This window comes from Hoplias malabaricus, chromosome 5 (genome assembly GCF_029633855.1).
Source record: "Hoplias malabaricus isolate fHopMal1 chromosome 5, fHopMal1.hap1, whole genome shotgun sequence".
NCBI classification, from domain to species: domain Eukaryota; kingdom Metazoa; phylum Chordata; class Actinopteri; order Characiformes; family Erythrinidae; genus Hoplias; species Hoplias malabaricus.
The window spans coordinates 3,903,052-3,929,341 of NC_089804.1; the positions used below are offsets into that span (position 1 = coordinate 3,903,052).

Below are 26,290 nucleotides of genomic sequence, written 5' to 3' on the forward strand. Positions count from 1 at the left end.
TACAAGTTGTGAGTAGGCTGTAACAGACTTTTCAAGCAGAGGTTGGCTACACAGTTGAAGTTGTTAGCACATTGTTCAAGCTAATTGAAGTGTAGCTTGCACAGAAAGGCAGAGATGGAACGTTTTCAGGTTCCTCCAGTAGAAAAAAATCACTTTCAGTAGACCAGAGGAATGGCCAAGATGGGTCAAAAGATTTAAAAGATTTCGTGCTGCCTCAGGACTAGAACTACAGCCAGAGGAAAACCAGATTAATACCCTAATATACACAATGGGGGAAGAAGCGGAAGACGTGTTGACTTCACTACAACTAACCGCAGAAGAAGCGAGTGAGTATAGTCAAGTGAAGGCTAGACTGGATTCCCACATTGTACTGCGGAGAAACGGGCTACATTCAAGCAAAGGCAGCAGGCAGTTGGTGAGACAGCTGATAGTTTTATCACAGCACTACATTGCCTCCCTGTACACTGTGGATATGGAGAACTGTATAGTGAAATGATTGGTGACTGGCAGTGGGGCTTCAGGATAAAAAGCTATCAGAGCAGCTACAGATGGACTCTAATTATCCTGGGAGACAGCTGTCCACGAGGGTTCACCAGAGTGAACTTACAACAAGGAACAACAAGACATGCTCAGAAATAATTTCAAGGGAGAAAGTGCATGCTCAGAAGTAGACAACATGAACGTGCGACACAAATACAGAGATAAATTCAAACAACAAATCGAAAAGGCGACAAGTCATAAAATCCACATCATCTACACCAGGGGTGTCAAACCAAATCCATGGAGGGCCGCGTGGGTGCAGGTGTTCTTTTCAACCACGCAAAAGCCCCACACTACTGAAAGTTAAGATCTATTGATTAGATCCAACGATTAAAAACAGGTGGAATGAGGTGTGGCTTCTGTGTGGTTGGAAAGAAAACCTGCACCCACACGGCCCTCCGTGGATCTGGTTTGACACCCCTGGTCTACACTGTGCTTGCCCATCATGTGTGGACTGGTGCAAGAACATCTCACAGTATATCGCAGTGCCAGTCTCGGGATGCAGTTTGCAACTACTGCAAGAAAAAATGCCATTACGCCAAGGTCTGCTGACAAAAGACAGTAGGAGAAATGAAAATGTCAGGTGAGAGACAACAGAACATAGCATTCCTTGGCTTAGTGATTACTGATGGTTTTGAAGCTCCGTGGCTGGTAAAATTTAATCTAGAAAATGTAGAAACTTGACACAGCTGACACAGGGGCTGATGTGACCGTAATTCCTGCAGACATGTACACAAGTTGCAAAAGTCAAACAAAACCCTGATTGGACCAGGACAGACAAAGTTGCATGTGCTGGAGAAAATCACAGCCACTCTTAGCAAAAATGCTACACTGGATTTATATGTAGTGGAAGGACTTAAAACTCCATTGCTAGGACGCCCGGCAATAAAAGCACTGGGATTAGTAGCTAGAGTGGATATTTTCTAAAATATTATCTATTTTAATTTATTTATACATCTCTTGACATAATATTTGAATAGATTTTCCAATCTCGTCAGGCTGATTAACAATTTTACCCTTTTCTGTATAGATTGATCCAATATAAGAGCTTTGTTTCCTTTTTGTGTATAAAGGCATAATTTTAGCTTTATTATGAATTTCCTCCATATTAGCACCTGCAAGAGTTTGTAGATTTGAATGTAGATCATTATTCATTGAATCTATTTGTTCCCTCAATTTTGACATAATACTTTCATCTTCATCACTTCTCTTTGTACACTTTAATTTAATATATTGCATCATTGTTAAATTATATTTTTCATTTTTTTCCTTATTGTACGCCCGGCATTTTCCTTTAAAAAAAGTCTCTTATCTGTGTTTTTAGAATTTCCCACAGCTCTCGATCATTTTTAGTAACAATTTTTAAAGATTTGATTATATCAATCTCTCCTTTTAAATCTAATAATACTTCAGAAATTTCTAAAATTTGTGTATTTAATTTCCAATAATTATTTTTAGTTTCACCCTTTACATTTAAATTACAGATTACAGCTAAATGATCAGAATCAATAATCATTTTTGTTTTATAAGAAGAAACTTCTAACCCTTCATTTATATAAATTCTATCAAGTCTGGTCTTACAAATAGATTTTACCAGATTTAGTTCTATTTTATTAGGGTATAGTATTCTAAAAACATCAGAAAAACCTTGTTCTTACATCATTCTTTTTAAAAAGGGACCTTCTTTCCGTATAACTCCTGGATTTATTGTTATTCTATCTATATCATCTGTTATTGTATTAAAATCACCACAAACAATTGTCAAAAAACCTGTACATAATAACACTTTCAATTGTACATAATAACAAGTGTACATAATAACACTTTCAATTTCTTAAAAAGCTGGATTTTTTTCACTGTACTTTGTGCTGTATAGACATTAATAATTCTCATTTTTCTACCACTGTGGGAGCAATCAATGTACATTAGTCTTCCAGGAATAATTTCTCTACCTCTTATAATCTGGAAATAATTATTATAAAATAGAAAACCAACACCATCTGCTTTGCAATCACCAACAGAAAAATAGGAGGGTCCTTTAATCCATAGTTTTCCTGTTTTAATATCATCTAATGTAGCTAATCTTGTTTCTTGAATACAAACTAAATCTAAATATTCTTTACTTAAATATTCTAATTTTCTCTCCTTGTAACGTACGGGGGATTCAGTCTAAATTAAACAAGTGGCTATTCTAATACCTACAGTGGACATATTTTATTATGAATTTTGATTTATTTTCTTTTTTAGAACACTTTTTTATTTGCATTACCTACTTTTCTTGGTGACAATTTGCGTTTTTTCTGTTGTAATATATTTTCCTTATTGGTGTCCTGTCCTTGATTGCAGATTGAAGATATTCCAAAGTCAGTTGTCGGCAACGTAGTAGAAGCATGATCAATAGGAATGTTTTGTCCTGAAGATGAAGATACCTTTAGGTTCTCAGAAGAGAAGTCTCCACTCGAGTCTTTATCTGATCTGGAAAAGTCCTCATCAGAACTTTCAGACGAAGAGCTGCTGCTACTGCTGTTACTACTGTCATAATTTGAAGATCCACTGTTGCTTTTTCCATCTTCATCCACTTCTTTTTCCTTTTGCACTTTGCTATTGACTTCATTTCTTCCATTCACCTGTTGATTTTGGATGTGACCAGGCTCTTCTATATGAGAAGTTCCTTCTGCGTTCTGATCAGCATTTTCTGGTATCTGTTCCTGTTCAGAGTCTTTGCTTCCAACTGCAACTCTTTATTGTTCCATCTCACTTGGTATATTTTCTTGTTCTTGTGTAGCCATATCTGAGAGTCTTGACATTGCTTTAGAGCGATTTACATATGATTTAGGGCACATAAAAAAATTGTGCCCTTCCGCTCCACATAGTGAACATATAGCTGTGTTTCTACACTCTTTTCCTTTGTGGCCAAAGGAACCACATTGCCAACATTTAATCTTCCCACAATCTTTGGCCTGGTGATTTTCCTCTTGGCAAATAAAACATCTTGCCACTTGACCTTGATATGATATTTTACCATTGTGGGGGCCCAAAGATATGGAGTTAGGAATGTGTAATTCTCTGCCATTACAGTCTCTCTTAAGTTTCACTTGATACTTCCTGATGCCATACCATAAACCAAACTTGTCGACTGGTTTGACTGCAGGTTTCAAAATATCACAGAAGCGATGTAAGTATGTTTCAACATCTTCGTCTGAAATTCTCCCCGTCCAAAACTTGACAATGATTGTTTTAACATCAAGGCTTACCGATTTTTTGGGTTACCTCCGTAGATTTCAAGAAAAATACGAATAGCTCGTTCATTTCTGAAACACAGCTTGAAATCTCTCCTGTTTGGAAGGCTTATGAAAGAATAAATATCTTCTGCATGAAGCCAGTGAGACTGGAGTATCAAATCCCCAACAAAATCTCTGTTAGGAGGTTCACCTAAACCAGTAATGGTGATTTTCACCCAGTATTTAACTTGGCGTTCACTTTGTGCCATGTGAAACGCCATAACGGCACAACCGCCGAAGCGGTGACGTATAGCTTCAAAAAGAGAATTAAGAAAACTTGGAAAGTGCCACTTACAAAAAAATAAATAAACGGGAGAAATAATAATAAACTTGACGTTTGACTGCAAACACCGCAAGGTGCTGCAGAGTACAAGCACTGCGTTCTCTCTCTGTTTTGACTCTCAATTGCCGCCTTTGCATTTACATTGATTTTAATAATGTTTAGAGCTCTCAACTTTAGAGCTCAGTCATTTTAAAATATCCTACTTTAGAAAGCATGTTATGCTGCGTTGTGTGTGTGTGTTCTCTCTCTCTCTCTCTCTCTCTCTCTCTCTCTCTCTCTCTCTATCTCTGTAAATTTATAGGTTCTGCAATCTGTTCCAGTCCATGTTTGTTCACCCGTCTAGAGTTCATTCCATGTTCCAGTTCGTGTGTTTGTTCATCATCCTGAGTCCGGTCTGTCATCCAGTCCATGTGTTGTCTGTCAACGTTTCGTCATCCCGGCGGGAATCATAAATACGTCTGTGTGTACGCTGTTATAAGCTTTGTTTTGTGCTGTGATTTGTATTGTGTATATTGAATTCTGTTTACCTGGTTTTGACTTTGATCCATTCCTATTTCGGCTACGAGTTTGTGTTTGCCCCTTTTTGATTACTGACGCTAGATCTATCTTTTGTAAAATATTGTAACACTGTGTATATATTTCACCAGAGTAGGGTTGGCTGCCGATTGTTTTGGGAGTGGGTTTTGTGTGTGTTTTTGTGTATAGACAGGGAGGAAGGTAAGGTGTTGTCTTTTGTTTCCATTTGTTTCACTTAGGTAAGTTAGAGCTGTTTGTGTGTCAGTTAGGAGGGGTGTTTGTTTGTTGTTTTTGTCGGCTAAAGGCCATCCTGACGTTCACTGGTGTTTGGTTTCATTGTACATATCACATTTACAATATATATTATATTCATTATCCATTCTGTGTTTCCGTTTGTGTCCTTTGTTTCACCATTTACATCTGTTACAGTTATTCTCTTCACATATATTAATTCCAACACATCCCTCATTCTGTTACGGCTCAACCTTAGACTGGGTCGTAACAAGCATTAGATTAGACTTTAGAAAACATTGGAAAGCATTTATGCCTAGCTTCAGCTGTTCCCTTGACAAACAAGAAATGGATTATGAACAAAGTTTAAATTTCCTTCTTATGATGGTCTTTTTTATTTGACAGTGTACAAAATCTACTTCATAGAAAAGACTGATTATCCAGTTCAGGAATGCTTAAAGTGCAACAGAGAAAACAGGATCCAAGTCATTAAATAACAATCTCAAATATTCAGTGTCTCATTTTCAGAATCAACATGCATTAAATTAGTGTCCCATGAAAAACTACACTTCAAAAGATAAATATTGTGACACCATCCCTAATTTAAAATTTTCATTATTCAACATTCATTCAAATAATTTGCTCATTCATAGTGTCATCATTATGATTAATAGAACACTTTTACACTACATGGCCAAATATTTGTGGACACCCGCTCATAGACAATTTGTTCTGGATCTCCCTTCTCTGGAAAGCCTTTAGACAAGATGCTGAAATGTGTCTGAGAGAACCTGATGGCATTTAGCCATAAGAAACTAATTCTGGATCAAATATGATATTTAAACTAATCCCAAAGCTCCATTACTACAGAAAACGCAGAGGCACTGCTCCACAGCCCAGTGTTGAGGAGCTTTACACCCCTCTAGCAATCACTTCACATTAGTCATGGTAATCTAAAGCTCATGAGCAACTGCTCCAGGATATGTCACTTCATTCGGTTGTTTGGCTTTAAAAAGACAGATACAATACGTCTACACAAGCTGTGTGCACTTTAGAAAAGCTGAATTCATTCATATATAAGGGGTGTCTAGAAAAATAGTTGGACAAACAGGTTTAATACATACAAATAGAGTGTATAATGCTGTTCATAGGACAGCACTGAATATTTAAAAAGGTTTGTGTGGGGGTGTGTGTGTGGTGGGGGGTCAATTTAAAGGCTTAGGATTCTCCCCAACTCTTCCAGCCAGGCGGTATACAGCCAGACTCACTTCATGTGCCAAGCCATCCGCACTCTCCTGTGTGTCAGCTTCAGCATATACCCTGACCACTTCCTCTGTACCTGAGGGTCTAACAAAGGCACGAGCTTTTGTGTATTTCTTAACCAGAGAATCTATGGCATCTTGTAATCCTGTTGGTGTTACTGTACGTCGTTCTGCATCTGTCGTGTCTATCACACGCCTGTCAGCTACCTTGACTTTGAGTTGGCGGTTGGGTAGGTCTGTGTAAATGCTGTCCCATTCCTGGACAGTCATCCTTTTTACAGCCAGCACAGCTTCAATCACCAGCATATCTGAAATAGCGTCGCCTGTAGCCTGGTTGATGAGGTTGATGGTGTTCTCTAGAAGCTCGGCTGCATGTTTCTTTTCATCGCTCGCATTTGTGTCTTTGGCTAGCTGCCTGATCTGCTCCTCTGCTTTTTGACTGAACAGGACTGTTCCATGCCCATTGGCTTCGAAGTAAACTCCAATATCAAACTTCTGAGCTGTGTGGTGAAGATGCTTCACACCTGTCTTTGTACAGCACACTGTGACCTTCATGATATCTTCCAAGTATAGTGTGGAGCTTCCATTAGCATACGCTGTTTGTACAACAGCAATTTGGAGGTTCAGCCCTGCCTGTGTCAGAAGCTCTTTGAGGTATGTGCTAATAAGAGTAGCAATTCTGTCTCCATCCAGCAGATGAAAGCACCCAACTGAGTCATTGTAATAGTAAACAATATGATCCGCATCACCATCGAATGAACAGCAACGCTGGCCTGCCTCCATACCCATACCTTTAGGAGATTTCTGTTGTACTTTGACGTAGTCAGCTCCACACATGTAGTTGAGTTTGCCATTGCTGCCATCATTAAATAGCAGCACCTGCAGTGCAGATTTGAGAAATATCTCCAGCTCTCTCAGTTTCAGAGCACCAATCCCATTGGCACCATCCACCAGCAGTCTCTTCTGGTCATCTGTGTGATTCTTTGCATTCTTGACGAGTTTAATGAAAGCTTGGGAGATTTTCTGATAGTAGCCCTGTAATGTGTCAGTACCATAACAACCATTGGTATTGCGACAGCGGACCATATAATGCAGCTGAGGTGTGGTAACAAGGCCATAGTCTTTACTGTTCCCTCCTAAACTGGAAATTCCATCCAAAACAGCCTGTGATAGGTTTTCACTGCTTGGCCTGGTATCTCTGCCTTTGAAGACGCTAGCTGTCTCACTCATGTCGATGTCTTCTTTCTCAATGATGTCCTTAAGTACAGTGCAAAGAGCCTCCTGCTCAGCATTGGCCAGCTGTGTAGCATAGCCTTCCCAGGCTGGGGTTACCATCTCCCCCATAGGGTCAATCAGTTTCACACCGTTGTCCTCCTATGTTTGTTATTATACACTACTGTGGAAAACAGAGAATGGAAAACAAAATGTCTTAAGGAAACAGGATCGATTAATAGGCCTTCACTGTGGTCTGATTTACACGGACACACGCACAGGCGGAATACGGCTCTAACGGACACTGTCCTCGCATGTGTGCTTTACTGGGTTCGCGAGAAGTCCTTTTTCAAGAAGTAAACGGAGCTCTATGCCGCTGGTATTTCGTCCACGCTTTTGCCGAGGCTCACCTCTAAGGCTCCCCGGACCTTTTCGAAGGATCACGCCAGAGTTTGTCGCCATTTTCCACCGAAATTCGCGACAAATCCGCCGTCTCTTGTTAGAAGCGGTGGTGGAGAGACACACTTTTCAGAGTTCCGTGCGAAACGAGGCGTCGCTGTGCGGCCGTTCCCGGGCTCCAGTTACACGTATGAGACTGCTTTAGACGGACGCGTGGTTTGTTAGTCTCCAAATTGCGCCGTTATTTCTATTTCTGTCGATAAAAGCCGGGAGAAAACACAAGTGAGAGCGTGTTAGTGAGGCACGGCTGTAGGGCGAGCGCCGGGTTGAGTCTTCACCGTTCTCATGTGTCTTTTAAAAGCCGTCCCCTCGGCAGGGAGGAGGTTCCTCAGAACAGAACTATCTCTGTGTGTATTTGCTCCTGTTACAAATCTGAATAGAAAGATGGCAGAAGTCGCTCCCGCACCCGCTGCAGCCGCTCCGGCCAAGGCTACCAAGAAGAAGGCTGCTGCTCGCCCTAAGAAGAGCGCCCCTAGCGTCGGTGAGCTCATCGTCAAAGCCGTGTCCGAATCCAAGGAGAGGAGTGGTGTGTCTCTGGCCGCACTTAAGAAAGCCCTCGCTGCCGGCGGTTACGACGTGGAAAAGAACAACTCCCGCGTCAAAGCTGCCGTCAAGAGCCTGGTGACCAAAGGCACACTGGTGCAAACCAAAGGCACCGGCGCGTCTGGCTCTTTCAAACTCAACAAGAAGCAAAGCGAGGCCAAGAAACCGGCCAAGAAGGTAGCGCCTAAAGCTAAGAAGCCTGCCGCCAAGAAACCCGCCGCGGCTAAGAAGCCCAAGAAGGTAGCAGCAAAGAAGCCCGCCGCCGCTGCCGCCAAGAAATCCCCGAAAAAGGTGAAGAAGCCTGCGGCCGCCAAGAAGGTAGCCAAGTCCCCCAAGAAGGCAAAGAAGCCCGCGACTCCCAAGAAGGCGAAGACAGTCAAACCCAAAGCGGCTAAACCCAAGGCGAAGAAGGCTGCCCCCAAGAAGAAGTAGAATATTTTCATTGCTTAATCTTACAAAGAACAAAACGGCTCTTTTAAGAGCCAACCAAATTTTCTTCTCAAAGAGCTGCGTTTTCAGTTAATGAGTAAGTCATGAAGTTTTAACTGGTACTTTTTCTTTTAAATTGGAAACACCAGATCAGATTATTTTGCCCCTCGAAGGGAATTATACATTTAAAATATGTCTGGGGGGTCCTCTCTTAAAAAGTAGTTTAATGGTTAATGGATAATGGTACTATCCATAATCATAAGCAATAATGATCCATAATTCAACAAAGATCTCTGACAATAGTCTCCACTTAAATAAACTTTTGGGATTTCAAACATCGGTCGTAAGACTAATGTACTTATAATGTACAGCCAATGCTTCAATGCTTATCTACACTTGCGAATGCTCAAGAAAAATAAATCTTTCTTTCTTTCTCTCTCACACACACACACACACAAAGAATATGGAATGTCGCTTGCGGAAGGGAAAATAGGTGGTTATTAATAACCCTTCTCTGATTGGTTGTTGAAGAACCATTGCATGTAGCCAGTAGGAAAGCAGATAGTATGTCTATATAAGAAGCGCACGGATTTCTGAGTATTTTGTTTCGGTTTTGCTCTTTTGCTATACTGCATTACTAATAAAATGAGTGGAAGAGGAAAGACTGGTGGAAAAGCTAGAGCTAAGGCTAAGAGCCGCTCATCTCGGGCTGGATTGCAGTTTCCTGTTGGACGTGTGCACAGACTTCTACGTAAAGGAAACTATGCAGAGCGTGTGGGTGCTGGTGCTCCCGTTTATCTGGCGGCTGTGCTTGAGTATCTGACCGCTGAGATTCTAGAGTTGGCTGGAAATGCTGCCCGTGACAACAAAAAGACCAGAATCATTCCCCGCCATCTGCAGCTGGCCGTTCGTAACGACGAAGAGCTCAACAAACTCCTCGGAGGAGTGACCATCGCTCAAGGCGGAGTACTGCCCAACATCCAGGCTGTGCTTTTGCCCAAAAAGACCGAGAAAGCAGCCAAGACCAAGTAAACTATCGCTCCACTTATCTGGATTTACCCAAAGGCTCTTTTAAGAGCCACTCACCTTTGCAAGAAAAGTGCAGTTTTTCCTCTTAAACTCATAACTGGTTCTCGCGCAAATGAAGCAACGTAAATGTATATAATTTGAATCGACTTTATTTAAGCTAATTTCGGTTTGCTACTGTACAGCAATATAGTTCTTCTGTAGGGTCAGTATAGCGGAGAATAGATAGTGGCAATATGATTAGTGTGTAATCACAGCATCACATTCACATGAATATTTAGTTTTTGACCATTATGCAGCATATTTTACATGTTATATTGATCTGAGCTGCTGTATTTTGTGTATATAGATGATTAACGAATCAAGTTAAAATAAGAATAGATCATGACTTACTATGATGTAATGTTCAAAATATAATCATTTACTAAACTGAGGAATTAAATGGAACGTACAGGGCCCCTTCATTGATTCTTGTCTTTTCAGTGAATCACTCAAAGCATCAAGTTCAAAAATAAAAATATGAAAACACCTTTGATATCATTTGTATTTAACAAAACTGGAAATTAAATGATTTACTTGTAAAATGTGGAAAAACAAACAAACTCAATCCTAAAATATTTTATATATTTTCATGTTGGTTTCAGATAAAAAAATGTATACTTAAGGATATATAGTTAATCTGAGCACAAAGTATTAAAAGGCAGGAAAGCTTATGTCATTAACCATTTCTATTTACAAAATACTAGTGATGTGTCGGTCGCGAACGAACCGGTTCAAAGAGCCGGCTCTTGTAAGTGAACGATGAGAGCCTGGTCCCGTCTAAGACCGAGCCATTTTTTTCTAAGGCTTGTCATTCAACCAATCAGAGAACAACAAGCGAGCTCCAACCCTCAAAGCTGAGACACTTGGTTTTCCTGAATGCCAATCTGCCTTCCAAAAAATAGATTAAGAATATATTAAATCAGTAAAATGTTTGTTGACAGTTGTGGTTGTTTTAATCACTACCGTTGAATGCTGCTGTTTTGCACTTTGCAGACTATTTGTTTATTTTATTAATCAGAAATGGATGATTATTTAATTTAATAAGCTATTTTGTAATACCTACCTTTTGGGTTCCATTGGCTATACTTCAGAGTTTACAAGTGATTTTTTATTAAGGTGTTTAAATAAAAATTTAAAGTTATTTATAATTTAAAGTTATTATTTAAAGTTATTTATACAATTGAATGTGTGAGTGCAATCAGTGAGTTATTACAAGACAGCCATAAAAACAATTGGCCATTGCAACACTATTTATTATTTTTAATATTGAACAATAATATTTTGTCCAAATAGTCATGTAAAATGTAGGTAATATTGTTCTGTACCAGTGGAAATAAGTGGTAAAACAAAGAGCCATTCAGGAGCCTCAAGAGCCGAGCCAAAAGAGCCGGCTCCCCAAAAAGAGCCGAAATTCCCATCACTAGTGTGAAAACTACAAGAAACTTGTAATTTGAGAAATTGGCGGGAATAAAGCCGTCCTATAGCGTTGAGGCGACGAGGGGACGGCCGTCCAATAGTAGGCTGCCACACTCCAGACGTCCAATGAGAACAAGCAGCTCCAAGTATAAAAAGGGCCGTGGACGCCAGGCGCTCACATTGTGTTTCTGTTCTAAACAACAAGCAGAGCTCATTTTACGATGGCGAGAACTAAGCAGACCGCTCGTAAATCCACTGGTGGCAAAGCCCCGAGGAAGCAGCTGGCCACAAAGGCTGCTCGTAAGAGCGCCCCAGCCACCGGCGGCGTGAAGAAGCCTCACCGTTACAGGCCCGGCACCGTGGCTCTCAGGGAGATCCGCCGCTACCAGAAATCAACGGAGCTGCTCATCCGCAAGCTGCCCTTCCAGCGTCTGGTGCGTGAGATTGCTCAGGACTTCAAAACCGACCTCCGTTTCCAGAGCTCCGCCGTCATGGCTCTCCAGGAGGCCAGCGAGGCTTACTTGGTTGGTCTGTTCGAGGACACTAACCTGTGCGCCATCCACGCCAAGAGAGTCACCATCATGCCCAAAGACATCCAACTGGCCCGCCGTATCCGCGGAGAGCGCGCATAAATCACCTAAAGTTTTACACCCAAAGGCTCTTTTAAGAGCCACCAACTTGTTTCGGTTAAAACGAGTAAACTGATTTTCACCACCTGTTAGAATGGTTTCTTCATGAGATAAACATTAAATAACCCAAAATAGTTGTGCACCACAATAAATCAACTTTAACAATATTCTGCATTATTTGATTCACAGAAAAAATGCATTTATGATCACACTGAATATTTACTTATTTTAAAAATAAACTAGTAATAAAAAAAACTTTTTCATGTAGATTTTTAAATCCAGCTTAAAGTTACACATACACCTAGGAATTTAACCACAAACATACATTCTCATATACTTAGTGTCTCAGAGAATTTAAAAAGTGCATTAAGGGTATTTTTAATTCAGTCCTAATTCTCTTCATAATTTCGTCACTAGTAACAAAAGACTCTTCTGTAGTCATTGTACATCCTGTTTTCCACAACTTGGATTTTACCAGACACATAATATACCACAAAACTACATTTAGCCTCATTATAATCAAAAATACCATAAAATATACATTTAATATTCACATCAAAATTTAAACCAATATCCTTTACTTTCTCCTCCACACATTAGATATTACACTACAGTTAAAATGTTTGAGATTTTCTCAACACAAAGGCATTGGGCATTTTATGGTTTTAATAAAAATGGTCTACACATCCTAAGCTTTTTTTTTTTTTTACTTCAGCAGTGTCTTAGAATTCAAGGAACAGCTGAAAACTTTGAAGCGAAAGAAACTTGAAGTGAATTTAATACGCAGCTTTAAGACAATTTTGGAAGAATTGACCTTCTCAGATTTATGGAAAATGATTGAAACACGAAAACTTGAGTGGCTCTTTTATCCAGTTTTTATCTTTTAGTACGTCTCTTGTAGACGTAGATCTGTTTTTTTACGGAAACAGATTGATCTTTTAAACGAAAACGTGGGGGGCTCTTAAAAGAGCCGTTGGGTTCAGATGGGTCTTTTCACCGTTTACTTGGAGCTGGTGTACTTGGTGACGGCCTTGGTCCCCTCAGACACGGCGTGCTTGGCCAGCTCTCCGGGAAGAAGCAGGCGCACGGCGGTCTGGATCTCCCTGGAGGTGATGGTGGAGCGCTTGTTGTAATGAGCCAAACGGGAAGCCTCACCAGCGATGCGCTCGAAGATGTCGTTGACGAAAGAGTTCATGATCCCCATGGCCTTGGAAGAGATTCCGGTGTCGGGGTGAACCTGCTTCAGCACCTTGTACACGTAGATAGCATAGCTCTCCTTCCTGGTGCGCTTACGTTTCTTTCCTCCCTTTCCGGCCGTCTTGGTCACGGCTTTCTTGGAGCCCTTCTTCGGTGCGGACTTGGCTGGCTCAGGCATTGTGACACTTATCAAACACAGCTGAGGAGTGAGGAGGAGGGTCCTGAGCGCGGTTTATGTAGACTCTAATATGCTGATGAAGCATAGACCCGCCCACTCAAATGCTGTCTGACGCCCATTGATCAGTGTTCAGCCGCTTGAACTCCTCCCTCCAGCTCCTCTTTTTCTTGACGTTAAGCTCCGCCCGCGACCGGAGCTGCCTTTGTTCTTCGTCCCGCGCATTTCTGACCTAAAACATCACATATGTAATATTTTACAATACAAGCTTTTTATGGGCTCTTATATTTCTAAGTATTAAATCTTCAAACATGATTTCGGAGCTCTTCACGCCAGTAATTTTACTATTTGGTTTCTGAACTTCTCAAATATGAGGCCATTTGGATGCTAATGTTTGTTCTCTATTTGTGGTAAAAATGTGCAGAAATTAAATAATAAACCTTCAATATGTGGAGTGATAACAATAAATGCATTTTAAACCCATGTGTTAATATATTTAAATATGCTCCAAATTGTACTGGTTTATTGGCGTTTTGTTTCTGACACGTTTTCTTTAGGTGCTTATTACTAAAATGATGGGATTGTCAGCAAATGAAGAGTCTTTTTTGTCTAAGAGAGAAGTCATGGGCCAGGAGCAGTTTTGTTGGTCATGGGGACAACTAAGTTTGTAGGGTTCTTGAGTTTTAATTTTGTGTCAAGCCTCTAGTGTGACAAATATAGCTGTACATTATGTACTTTCAGCGTATCTCACATGTAAAATGGTATTTTACCAACACTGTGTTTATAAAGGCCTCACTTTGTGAACGTTTATATACACGTTTATATCTTATTTGTATTGTTTTAGACACAGCTTTTCTTGTGTTTAACACACAACGTCTCAAAAATGAAAATATTTTTCCTGCAATTCATAAAAACTACTTTCAGTTTTAAGAAAACACTATTTTGTTTAAATTGTGGGTGGCTTCTAAAAAGAGCTGTTAGTTTTAAATCTTGGTCAAGTCTAGCTTTTAACCTCTGAAACCACACAGAGTGCATCCCTGGCATTTCAGGGTGTCCTCCACCTCCACAGCGGTGACAGTCTTCCTCTTGGTGTCCTCAGTGTAAGTGACGGCGTCCCTGATAACATTCTCCAGGAACACTTTCAGCACACCATGGGTCTCCTCGTAGATCAGGGCCAAGATACATTTGACACCACCACGACAGGAAAGATGGCAGATAGCAGGCTTGGTGATATCCTGGATGTTATCACACACACACACACACACATCGACTCTGACACTATCTGCTGTGCCACCCCATTACAAATATAATAAAGTAATTTAATTTTGGAAAAGTGTCGCAGTCACGCAGCTCCAGGGGCCTGGAGGTTGTGGGTTCGATTCCCGCTCCGGGTGACTGTCTGTGAGGAGTTTGGTGTGTTCTCCCTGTGTCTGCGTGGGTTTCCTTCGGGTGCTCCCACAGTCCAAAAACACACGTTGGTAGGTGGATTGGCGACTCAAAAGTGTGAGTGTGTGAGTGAATGTGTGTGTGTGTGTTGCCCTGTGAAGGACTGGTGCTCCCTTCAGGGTGTATTCCCGCCTTGCGCCCAATGATTCCAGGTAGGCTCTGGACCCACCGCGACCCTGAATGGGATAAGGGTTACAGATAATGAATGAATGAATGAATTTTGGAAAATCAAATACATCAATATGCATGTACACATCTGCATATACCTACACATGCATAAAAAAACTAATCTTTCAATCAAAAAAACAACTACACCCTCATATACACACCTATCGATATACGCAAAATATCAACATTTTAGAAGTTTCCATTTATTGAGGTTTTGGGTTTGAAAGTCCAGAGTCCTCCTTCTTCTGATTAAGACTTGTTTAAAAACATAATCACTGGACACAAATTGCTGGTCAGTCGTCATTCTGCTTCTTGTTTTCCATAATATTGATTAATCAGGTGAGTTCTGAAACAAAAGACCAAAGACCAAAGTCTACTGTTTTCATATTAATTTCAGATATCAATGCTTTTAATTTTATTCCAAACTTCTTTGGATCTATAGAAACAGTCTAAAGTAAAATGTTCTACAGTCTCCTCATCATTGCAGTTTGGCAGAGGGCACTGAGATGTCTTAACATAGCAGCTCTGTTTTACTCTGCAGCTCTGACAGCGAGTCTTCTAACAGAAATCAACCATGAGATATCTCTAACTTTCTCTGACAATGTTTTACTAAAACTATTTTCTATAATTATTTTATATTCACTTGAATGAACATTTAATTTCCCTAATTTTTCTCCAAAGTTTTGTTGCGAAATGCAGTTGTACACAGTTTATTCAGTCTAGTGATGCGTTATTCCTTTAAAGGGAAAACTGTTGCTTAAAACAATAACTTTGACAGAACAAAGGATTTTAAAATCTGTATTCTATATTTATAATATACTGTCTTTAATTGATTCATTTCTGTCTTAATATCGTTATTTTTTGTCCCCATTAAAATCTGCTGGTTTACTGTACTAAGCCACTTCTAAATCACGTTGCGGAGGATTTGCAGTGATAGTTAATGATAGTTTTGTTGAGGAACGTGTAATAATTATTTTGTGAGACTTACGGAGCAGTGAGCCAGGGTTTTCAGCTGCTAGCTTTAGCCGGATTAGCTCACTTCCCACATCCATTTTGGTAATAAGTGCTTTTTGCCGGTTGCTATGTGGATTAAATGACTGAATTTACACTTTGTGTCGGTGAAACCCAAGCTTTGTTGAGGACAGTGTTATAATGCGGGTTTGAGAGAGCTAGCACCTGCTGAATTTAGACGGATTAACTCAGTCTTTAGCCTTGGACATCAGTTCTGGTAATAAGAGTTTTAATAAGTTCTTTCTTACTCAATACCTTATTATTATATATTATATTATTAATATTATTCTACTAAAAGATCTCAGACGAAACACGCTTTAAAAAATTCCTCAGGTAAACCATCATTTAAATTCTTAATTACATCTATAATTTCCATCTGGTGCTTCCAATAAAACTAAGACATTAAAGAAAATGAATAACACTCAATAACTGAAATCACAGCTCTTTGAGAGGAAAATGTGGTTGGCTCTTAAAAGAGCCGTTGTGTTCTTTGAAAGACTGAGGAATGAAAATAATGTATGTTTACTTCTTCTTAGGGGCAGCCTTCTTCGCCTTGGGTTTAGCCGCTTTGGGTTTGACTGCCTTTGTCTTCTTGGGGCTCTTGGCTGCCTTCTTGGGGGTAGTGGGCTTTTTTGCTTTCTTTGGGGTCGTAGGCTTCTTTGCCTTCTTGGGGGACTTGGTTACCTTCTTGGCGGCCGCAGGCTTCTTCACCTTTTTCGGGGATTTCTTGGCGGCAGCGGCGGCGGGCTTCTTTGCTGCTACCTTCTTGGGCTTCTTAGCCGCGGCGGGTTTCTTGGCGGCAGGCTTCTTAGCTTTAGGCGCTACCTTCTTGGCCGGTTTCTTGGCCTCGCTTTGCTTCTTGTTGAGTTTGAAAGAGCCAGACGCGCCGGTGCCTTTGGTTTGCACCAGTGTGCCCTTGGTCACCAGGCTCTTGACGGCAGCTTTGACGCGGGAGTTGTTCTTTTCCACGTCGTAACCGCCGGCAGCGAGGGCTTTCTTCAGTGCGGCCAGAGACACACCACTCCTCTCCTTGGATTCGGACACGGCTTTGACGATGAGCTCACCGACGCTAGGGCCGCTCTTCTTAGGGCGAGCAGCAGCCTTCTTCTTGGGAGCCTTGGCCGGAGCGGGAGCGACTTCTGCCATCTTTCTATTTAGATTCTTAACGGGAGCAAATCCACACAAAGACAATTCTGTTCTGAGGAACCTCCTCCCTGCCGAGGGGACGGCTTTTAAAAGACACATGAGAACGGTGAAGACTCAACCCGGCGCTCGCCCTACAGCCGTGCCTCACCAACACGCTCTCACTTGTGTTTTCTCCCGGCTTTTATCGACAGAAATAGAAATAACGGCGCAATTTGGAGACTAACAAACCACGCGTCCGTCTAAAGCAGTCTCATACGTGTAACTGGAGCCCGGGAACGGCCGCACAGCGACGCCTCGTTTCGCACGGAACTCTGAAAAGTGTGTCTCTCCACCACCGCTTCTAACAAGAGACGGCGGATTTGTCGCGAATTTCGGTGGAAAATGGCGACAAACTCTGGCGTGATCCTTCGAAAAGGTCCGGGGAGCCTTAGAGGTGAGCCTCGGCAAAAGCGTGGACGAAATACCAGCGGCATAGAGCTCCGTTTACTTCTTGAAAAAGGACTTCTCGCGAACCCAGTAAAGCACACATGCGAGGACAGTGTCCGTTAGAGCCGTATTCCGCCTGTGCGTGTGTCCGTGTAAATCAGACCACAGTGAAGGCCTATTAATCGATCCTGTGTCCTTAAGACATTTTGTTTTCCATTCTCTGTTTTCCACAGTAGTGTATAATGACAAACATAACTGATGACACAGATATTATGAATCTGAGAAAGTAACTTATCCCATTACAATCCAGATCTGTCCAGTACAGAATACTGAACGTTTCCCCTGCATCAATTACTACATTCACTTCTGAACCTTTTCTTAGCTCTGTGCAACATGTTTACAGTAGAAGAAGTCTTGCTTTAATTCAGCATGCGTGGAGTCATTGTAACAGCAATTTATGTAATGACTAGTACACTTCTTCTAAATAAAGATATAAATCCAAACCTTAATGGTTACACCACAGTGATATCACCTCTTTTACTGAGTCTAGTGTCCCCCTGCTTTTATAAAGAGTTGCTGTCCCCTGTTTATTCTCTAAACCCACCCCTGATTTAATTCTGGCCCTAGACATGACACACTACCATATTCTTTACTTCGTGCCAGTGATTCCCCTCTGAGGAGCTTAGACTTTTGATTATTTACCTGATCTATCTCCTCCCTCCACCAGCTCAAAACCACTCACACCAACAGTTACCTATTAACACTTATACTCTCATCCATTAAGGAGCTGTAACACTGACAGCAGTTGTTTAAAATGGAAACTACAAAACAGATTCAAAACAGTGGAAGCAGTAGCTTGTCCCTTTTTAATAATAACAATAGTATTAGTATTAAACACTTTCAGCCACTTTACATTATCTAGCACAGTGTGTCTCTGAGAGGGTTAAAATGCTAAAGAGATAACACTATGAAATCAAATAGGAATACACTGAAAACACTAAACATGTGAGATTAATATTCTTGCTTTTGGAGATTATTATACGACATTAAAATGCACTGCAGCACTCCACAATGTTTATTAAAGTTATTTTATGCATCATTCATGCAGTGAATCACTGAGACACATTTCATTAAATGATTCTGCTGTTCTGGAAAAAGCCACGTGAGAAAATATCCTCTTCAGCAGAGATTTCAGAGGAAGAGGAAGGAGGAGAGCAGAGGAACCAGGACGACCAGGAGACTCATCTTAACCCCTTCAGCGCCGTTACACAGATTCCCTGAACAACAGCTCACATCTCCACTGATTCCAGAGTTTTCCATTTTAAGGAAAGGGGTGGCACAGAAACTTCGGCTCGAGCAGCCTTTTGAAGTCAACTGAATCTCTGCAGAGTTGGCTGTGGAAGAGAGAGAAACAGAGAGACGTCAAGAGAGATACAAAGAGAAAGTGTGAGAGAGAAAATATAAGCACATTTTCTTTGGATGATTTGTAATGTCACACAGACACTTTCACAGATTACAAGAAAAACTCTATAATAAAGAGCCTCATTCTAGTCAATATTTTGCTCTGCATACTTTACTAACCCCCTTTTGCCCTGTTCCTCAATGGTCAGAACCCCACAGGACCATCACAGAGCAGGTATGATGTGGCTGCACTGACACTGACGTGGATGTGGTGTGTTACATTGGGAAGAGTGGATCAGACACAGCAGTGCCATTATAGAACATGCTGAATAAGGGCTATAGATTTCATGCACAAATATGGCGAGTGGAATAAAATGTTTGTATGTCACTGCACTTTTACCTTTTTTGTTTGTTTTGCTCAGGTTACATTTTATTATATGGTAAATAATATTTATGATATGCTGGGTGAGTGTGGGGCGGCACAGTGGCGCAGCAGGTAGTGTCGCACTCACACAGCTCCAGGGGCCTGGAGGTTGTGGGTTCGATTCCTGCTCCAGGTGACTGTCTGTGAGGAGTGTGGTGTGTTCTCCCTGTGTCTGCGTGGGTTTCCTCCGGGTGCTCCGGTTTCCTCCCACAGTCCAAAAACACACGTTGGTAGGTGGATTGGTGACTCAAAAGTGTCCGCAGGTATATGTGAATGTGTGACTGTGTGTGTTGCCCTGTGAAGGACTGGCGCCCCCTCCAGGGTGTATTCCTGCCTTGCGCCCAATGATTCCAGGTAGGCTCTGGACCCACCCCGACCCTGAATTAGATAAGCGGTTACAGATAATGAATGAATGGGAGAGTGTGTGATGATGCTCAGTGATGGACTGGCTAGAGTTGCTTGGAGATTTTATGATGAAGCTGTTACAGAAAATGAATGAATGAAACAAATGAAATGCTTAAAAACAATTCAGTGCTTTTAGCTGAGCATGTAGACCCTCCCTCGCATCACTTCTGCTTTGACTGCTCTGTCCGACAGCTACGCCTCTCATTCACATCCGACACAGCTGGACCTAGTGGGTTAGAATCAGTGAAGTGTGAATGTAACAGAAAGTCAAAGTAAGACTAAAGATTAGTTCATGTTTCACTGTACTGATGTCCAGGAGTGCCTCAATACTGTTTTTAAACAGTGTGTAAGTGTAGCTTTGGTGTCAGGAAGATGATGCAGAAACATCTGCCATGGTGGGCGCCATCTTGTTTAATAGTACCAAAAAATATAAATAATCTATCTATCTATCTATCTATCTATCTATCTATCTATCTATCTATCTATCTCTTTCTCTCTCTCTCAAACTAGGCCCAAAGAGGACATTTAATGTAAGAAGTAAGAAGATGTAAATGGATTAAATATTTATTGTAAAATTATTTATTGTATGCTTCTCAAACCCTGCTCATATTTTTTCTTTCTCGAATTTCTTTCAGAATCTGAATTTATTTCAGATTCGTTCTTGTGGATCTTCAAAGTGTACAGATGGAATAGGATTACATAACACCCCAGCACTGAACTGTGAATCACTGGAACTGATGGAGCTGTAACAGCATTGGGGTGGCCTGGGTTTGTGTTTGTGATCTAGAACTAAGTATCACCAAATCCTCAAAACTAAAGGTTTAAAGTCGTCTTATACGGGAGTTGAACAATGTTGGCCAAGAACAAGTATAATACAGAACTGCTGACCATATGGTAAACGTGTTGAATGAGAGCTCTTCCAAATGTATTAAAGCAGCAGTGACTGTTGGTTGTGAGAATGTTTATTGACAAATGTATATTGAAGTACTGACCGTATGCTTAGGTTTCATCTGCTCAACAGACATAAAGCTATCCTAAACCTTTATTTACCTTCCCGACCATTTCTGACCAGTGATAAATGGAATTTGGAAAGACGTACATAAAAGGTGCAAACAATCTGAAGAGAAAACTTTTTTGTGTTTAACACATTTACCAGAAAATATATATATATATGAATGCAGCCTTTGATTACTGAGAGAAATCAAAAGTGAGCATGTTTGTTTTAAACAGGAAATTTGGAATGGCTGTTTATCTGAGAATGTTGATGGCTCTAAAAGCTGATCTTAGTCGATCGGATCACGTAGCCCTATGAACCCTATGTATATAGCTATTAAAGATATAAATACACAATAAAGAATTATTTAAGCTTTTTAGTTTATATTTGTTGATCTGATGCATTATTATTTGATGTGAAACCTACAAAAACCTTGAAAACCTATAAATCAATAATAGGAATATGTTTATGCTGATGACTCATAGTTTTCTGCCCAGAGACAGCGTGAGATGACGTCATTTGAGTCAAAATGAAACTGAAAGTAAACGCCGTCTTTCTTGTTCCTTTACAGCGTCTTTATTTCTGATTATAGCGATTATCATTAGAATCTTTCATGACGAACATGACACACAAATTTTGAAGGAGCACCTTGATTTTTAGGTGGTTTTTCACACTGGATTACTCCCAGAGGCTTCACAGCACCGCGATAAGAGCGCTATTTTTAGAAATGGTAGGATCTGCGCTTTCTAACGGTATACGGAGCTCACAGACGCTTTCAGACATTCAAGACTTACAAAGCTGATTATATAAGGTGTGTTTCTACCCCGCAAAATGCGGGGTTAGTGTTGATTGAAACCAAACAGAGTGTGTCCTTGGCGTTTCAGGGTGTACACCACATCCATGGCGGTGACTGTCTTTCTTTTGGCGTGCTCAGTGAAAGTTAAGGCGTCCCTAATAATGTTCTCTAGGAAAAGCTTAAGCATACGATGGGTCTCCTCGTAGATCAGAAATACGCTTGACACCACCTCAACGAGCCAGACGATGGATCGTAGGTTTAGTAATACCCTGGATATTATTGTGAAGCTCTTTACGGTGATGTTTAGCGCCTGGAATGTGGTGGGTCTCATCAGCAACAACGGTGAGACAAACTGCAAGAGCGAGAGACTTGAAAAGACCTCTGTATGGCAGGAGACCATACCCATGCATTACATAGTTTCTTCAGCCTGCTACCAACAGGGAGAAGACTGTCAAGTATCTGGGCTAGAACAAGCTGACTGACAGGCTGTCAGGATGCATAATTCCCTACCTGCTCTGCCCCTGCCATCACACACCAGGGTCCAGTATCCCCTTCCTTCTGTACACAGGACCTTACTTTGCCATCATAAACACAACATTTTAAGCAGTTTTATGCTCAATACAATTTCTATGACTTTACAATCACTCCAGTACAGGCTTTAATCCGCTAGGTGTCCATGTCACTTTATTACGTTTGTGACAACATCAGGGACCTTAATATATATTATATGTATATTTTACAATTAGTGTGTATTTGTGTTTCTTTAATGTTTATTGCTGCACCATATGTTTGAAAGTAACGCAAGTTTGAACCCTCTGTATGCCCTGTACATATTGCAGCGTTGACGAAAAAGCAAACTTTGACTGTAACAAGCAGAAAGGAGTAATTAGACACTGCGTGGTGTATGGTCTCTCCAGCGTCTATTGTATTAAGCTCCGCCTTTCTAGCCGTTGTTTTCAACCAGGTCCGGTAGAGGAGCATAAATAAGCGTCCCTCCAGCTACGTCTTCATTCGTTCTCTTTTCGGTAGCTGAAGAGTAGAAGAAACATGTCTGGAAGAGGCAAGGGCGGCAAAGGACTCGGAAAAGGAGGCGCTAAGCGTCACCGAAAGGTTCTCCGCGATAACATCCAGGGCATTACTAAGCCTGCTATTCGTCGTTTGGCTCGCCGTGGTGGTGTCAAGCGTATTTCTGGTCTGATCTACGAAGAGACTCGCGGTGTGCTGAAGGTTTTTCTGGAGAACGTGATCAGGGATGCCGTCACTTACACTGAGCACGCCAAGAGAAAGACCGTCACTGCTATGGATGTGGTGTACGCTCTGAAACGCCAGGGACGCACTCTGTACGGTTTCGGAGGTTAAACGTTTAGCTCTCAAAGCTTCTACCCAACGGCTCTTTTAAGAGCCACCCACATGTTCTATAAAGTAGCACTTCCGATTTTCTTTTCTTTATTATGGTGACCGTGGTTCTGTTGTTTGCTAAGTATACATCTCAAGAGTGGGTTCTCTAAGCTGAAGATACTTTTTGCTTTGAAAGTCCTTTGTGTGGTAATGAGTATGTAAGCACGCATCTAACGCCTCACTCACTTACATGTATACATGCAAACTTTTTTTGTAACGTACGTATTATTCCAAGATCTGGAAGTGTGTACTGATGTTCTCTATCTAAAACATGCAGGGACGAGGGGCTTGTATGGGGGACTTCATGTGGCCAAACAAGAGAGAAAATAAAAGTACTTACAATGTAAATTTGTCATTAAAAAGTTTTATTACTAAACCCACTGAAAGTGTATTGAAGTATTACGTCTGATATTTTAATTTATTACAAGTTAGAAATGCGCGGGAAGGTTAACAGACCAAATTCATTGAGCAACGGGTGTTCGATAGAAAGCCAAGCAAATTCAACATGATTTAAGAGTTCCCGAATTATGCATCTAGAATTCATATTCAGAAATATATTAATCTGTAAAATAATACATATTAATTACAGGATACATTACAATATAAATGTTCCATTTACACGATCTTTTAGGTCAGAAATGCGCGGGAGGAAGAACAAAGAGATCAGGTCGCGGGCGGAGCTTAACAAAGAAAGAGAGGCGCTGGGGGGAGGAATACAGGCCTCCGATAGCTGAGTAATGGGCTTGCGACAGCATTTTTAGTAGGCGGAGCCTAACTATATTAGCATATCTGAGTCTACATAAGCCTTGTCTGAGCACCGCCCTACTTCATTCTTGAGTAGATTTTCAAGAGCTTTGAAATGCCTGAGCCAGCCAAGTCCGCCCCGAAGAAGGGCTCCAAGAAAGCCGTGACCAAGACGGCCGGAAAGGGAGGAAAGAAGCGTAAGCGCACCAGGAAGGAGAGCTATGCTATCTACGTGTACAAGGTGCTGAAGCAGGTTCACCCCGACACCGGAATCTCTTCCAAGGCCATGGGGATCATGAACTCTTTCGTCAACGACATCTTCGAGCGCATCGCTGGTGAGGCTTCCCGTTTGGCTCATTACAACAAGCGCTCCACCATCACCTCCAGGGAGATCCAGACCGCCGTGCGCCTGCTTCTTCCCGGAGAGCTGGCCAAGCACGCCGTGTCCGAGGGCACCAAGGCCGTCACCAAGTACACCAGCTCCAAGTAAACAATGAATAGACCCATCTGAACCCAACGGCTCTTTTAAGAGCCACCCACATTTTCTTTTAAAAGATCAATGCATTTCCGTAACGTAAAACTACTTCTATGAGAGACGTATAAATGCCAGATAAACAATCTGGTATATAATAAACATAGCTGCTTGTATAGAGCTGAAACCTATTCAGAGAAACGAACTCTCTGGATTCTAAAGAGCAACACTATCCAAATCAGCACATTTAATTATTGCTATGCTGGTTTTTCTTGTAAGAGATGAGTCGTTTGTGACCTCTTAATGTTAAATGTATTTTCTCTCTGCAGTTAGTATGGATTATATACAGTATAATGTAGAAGCGTGTAGTAGAAAGGACATTTTTACTCGTTTTGACTGAAACGGGTCGGTGGCTCTTAAAAGAGCCTTTGGGTGTTAAACTTTAGAAGGTGATTTATGCGCGCTCTCCGCGGATACGGCGGGCCAGTTGGATGTCTTTGGGCATGATGGTGACTCTCTTGGCGTGGATGGCGCACAGGTTGGTGTCCTCGAACAGACCAACCAAGTAAGCCTCGCTGGACTCCTGGAGAGCCATGACGGCGGAACTCTGGAAACGGAGATCGGTTTTGAAGTCCTGAGCAATCTCACGCACCAGACGCTGGAAGGGCAGCTTGCGGATGAGCAGCTCCGTTGACTTCTGGTAGCGGCGGATCTCCCTGAGAGCCACGGTGCCGGGCCTGTAACGGTGAGGCTTCTTCACGCCGCCGGTGGCTGGGGCGCTCTTACGAGCAGCCTTTGTGGCCAGCTGCTTCCTCGGGGCTTTGCCACCAGTGGATTTACGAGCGGTCTGCTTAGTTCTTGCCATCGCGTTAAATTCTACTTTCGTTTTCCAAGAAACTTCAAGGAATGAGCGCGCTCATAACGCTCAGCCTTTTAAAGCAATCGGCAGCTCGTCGCTCATTGGACGTCTTGGATGTTGCCGCCTATTGGATGGCCATCCCCTCGTCCATCGACTCTATTGGGCGTTTTTGATCACGCCAAGTTTTCAATTATTTAGTCTCTCCCCCTTGTTGTTACAAAGTGGCGGGCTCCTGTGGGGTGCAGTAATTTGGAGGGAAACAAAGGGAAAGTCAAGATCAACATTTCTATGTTTTAAGACTTTGTACACAGACACCCACTTAAATATAACTGACTCAAACAAACATAAAACGGGCTGTAACAAAGTATACAATTAATATATAAATAGAGAATATATGGATTTAAACTCAAATTAACTTAAAAGTTATTGAAAATAGTCTGGAAATGTCGGGTATCTCATGCTCAGTTGTCAGAAAACACCCTTTTAGGCATGTTAAAGATCTAATAATTTAGTTTGGGATAAATTAATAAGAAATAATATAGCCCAAATTTACTTTGGTATGTTCACAATGTCACTCTCAAAATTTCAAAAACATTTCAAATATGTAAATTCATAAATTTTAATAATGAATCGATTCATTGACTGTAACCTTATCCAGTTCAGGGCGGCGGTGGGTCCGGAGCCTACCCGGAATCACTGAGCGCAAGGAAGGAACACATATTACTTGTGCTCAGTGATAGATAGATATTAATTACAACAGTGGCATACAAGCCGCCCCTAACCTAGTGTGCATGTACATAGTGTTTCCTATGTGAGTAACTGTATAAGGTGCTGAAACTAACCTGTTCACACAATAAAAGCATGTGCAGATCAATAGGAGAGTAATCCTGAAATAAACAAAGATAACAAAGGAACCTAAGGAGCAGTTGTGTCTACTGTGCAGTGCCAATGCAGGAAAACACCCACAGAGTCATATTCAAAACGCTCAGCGCCAGAAAACATTCAATTCCACGCTCACTGGGAGACGGCTTCTTAATCTAATATTAGTTCCATTTTAATTGTCATTCAGTGGAAATACACCCACTTGCTTTGTTCGGAAGCTTGAGCTGCTGATGCAAAACTTTGGAGGAAAAAGAAAGGGAAGACAATATGTGATATGCCACAATTTACTTTGATTTATGGAGATATTATATTTAAATATGTGCAGATAAATGCTGATCGGATTGAACTGCCAAATAAAATCATATATAAGAAAATTATTGCCCAAGATTATGGTGGTCTCTTTAAGTAGTAAATTATGTGTAAAAATTTCCAGTCTAAGGACATTTCAGAAAATCTGAGAGATGTGCTGTGGCTAAT

At 41.3% G+C, this 26,290-nt stretch overlaps 8 protein-coding genes and 1 pseudogene across 8 annotated transcripts; 5 read left to right on the top strand and 4 right to left on the bottom strand.

Moving 5' to 3' along the window:
* Window positions 1-5,374: 5,374 nt before the first annotated feature.
* On the bottom strand, window positions 5,375-8,122 carry LOC136697604 (phosphoacetylglucosamine mutase pseudogene; annotated as a pseudogene).
* Window positions 7,668-8,784, top strand: LOC136697622 (histone H1-like). Its single transcript, XM_066672835.1, has one exon. The coding sequence runs from the start codon at window positions 8,070-8,072 to the stop codon at window positions 8,757-8,759; it is 690 nt and encodes a 229-aa protein (XP_066528932.1). The 5' UTR covers window positions 7,668-8,069; the 3' UTR covers window positions 8,760-8,784.
* Window positions 8,785-9,381: 597 nt separating this feature from the next.
* Window positions 9,382-9,811, top strand: LOC136697647 (histone H2A-like). Its single transcript, XM_066672860.1, has one exon. It carries the CDS (start codon window positions 9,402-9,404, stop codon window positions 9,786-9,788), a length of 387 nt encoding a protein of 128 aa, XP_066528957.1. The 5' UTR covers window positions 9,382-9,401; the 3' UTR covers window positions 9,789-9,811.
* A 1,625-nt stretch (window positions 9,812-11,436) lies between these two features.
* Window positions 11,437-12,060, top strand: LOC136697634 (histone H3). The gene has a single exon (XM_066672847.1). It carries the CDS (start codon window positions 11,462-11,464, stop codon window positions 11,870-11,872), a length of 411 nt encoding a protein of 136 aa, XP_066528944.1. The 5' UTR covers window positions 11,437-11,461; the 3' UTR covers window positions 11,873-12,060.
* A 791-nt stretch (window positions 12,061-12,851) lies between these two features.
* Window positions 12,852-13,257, bottom strand: LOC136697656 (histone H2B 1/2). The gene has a single exon (XM_066672868.1). The coding sequence runs from the start codon at window positions 13,242-13,244 to the stop codon at window positions 12,870-12,872; it is 375 nt and encodes a 124-aa protein (XP_066528965.1). The 5' UTR covers window positions 13,245-13,257; the 3' UTR covers window positions 12,852-12,869.
* Window positions 13,258-16,388: 3,131 nt separating this feature from the next.
* LOC136697623 (histone H1-like) lies at window positions 16,389-17,047 on the bottom strand. Its single transcript, XM_066672836.1, has one exon. It carries the CDS (start codon window positions 17,010-17,012, stop codon window positions 16,389-16,391), a length of 624 nt encoding a protein of 207 aa, XP_066528933.1. The 5' UTR covers window positions 17,013-17,047.
* A 5,444-nt stretch (window positions 17,048-22,491) lies between these two features.
* LOC136697663 (histone H4) lies at window positions 22,492-23,149 on the top strand. Its single transcript, XM_066672874.1, has one exon. It carries the CDS (start codon window positions 22,506-22,508, stop codon window positions 22,815-22,817), a length of 312 nt encoding a protein of 103 aa, XP_066528971.1. The 5' UTR covers window positions 22,492-22,505; the 3' UTR covers window positions 22,818-23,149.
* Window positions 23,150-23,704: 555 nt separating this feature from the next.
* On the top strand, window positions 23,705-24,109 carry LOC136697659 (histone H2B 1/2). Its single transcript, XM_066672871.1, has one exon. It carries the CDS (start codon window positions 23,716-23,718, stop codon window positions 24,088-24,090), a length of 375 nt encoding a protein of 124 aa, XP_066528968.1. The 5' UTR covers window positions 23,705-23,715; the 3' UTR covers window positions 24,091-24,109.
* A 398-nt stretch (window positions 24,110-24,507) lies between these two features.
* On the bottom strand, window positions 24,508-24,951 carry LOC136697643 (histone H3-like). Its single transcript, XM_066672855.1, has one exon. The coding sequence runs from the start codon at window positions 24,935-24,937 to the stop codon at window positions 24,527-24,529; it is 411 nt and encodes a 136-aa protein (XP_066528952.1). The 5' UTR covers window positions 24,938-24,951; the 3' UTR covers window positions 24,508-24,526.
* Window positions 24,952-26,290: the final 1,339 nt, after the last annotated feature.

Excerpts from the sequence above, each read along its gene's own strand:
- LOC136697622 (XM_066672835.1), top strand. The coding sequence starts at position 8,070 with ATGTGTCTTTTAAAAGCCGTCCCCTCGGCAGGGAGGAGGTTCCTCAGA.
- LOC136697647 (XM_066672860.1), top strand. The coding sequence starts at position 9,402 with ATGAGTGGAAGAGGAAAGACTGGTGGAAAAGCTAGAGCTAAGGCTAAG.
- LOC136697634 (XM_066672847.1), top strand. The coding sequence starts at position 11,462 with ATGGCGAGAACTAAGCAGACCGCTCGTAAATCCACTGGTGGCAAAGCC.
- LOC136697656 (XM_066672868.1), bottom strand. The coding sequence starts at position 13,244 with ATGCCTGAGCCAGCCAAGTCCGCACCGAAGAAGGGCTCCAAGAAAGCC.
- LOC136697623 (XM_066672836.1), bottom strand. The coding sequence starts at position 17,012 with ATGGCAGAAGTCGCTCCCGCTCCGGCCAAGGCTCCCAAGAAGAAGGCT.
- LOC136697663 (XM_066672874.1), top strand. The coding sequence starts at position 22,506 with ATGTCTGGAAGAGGCAAGGGCGGCAAAGGACTCGGAAAAGGAGGCGCT.
- LOC136697659 (XM_066672871.1), top strand. The coding sequence starts at position 23,716 with ATGCCTGAGCCAGCCAAGTCCGCCCCGAAGAAGGGCTCCAAGAAAGCC.
- LOC136697643 (XM_066672855.1), bottom strand. The coding sequence starts at position 24,937 with ATGGCAAGAACTAAGCAGACCGCTCGTAAATCCACTGGTGGCAAAGCC.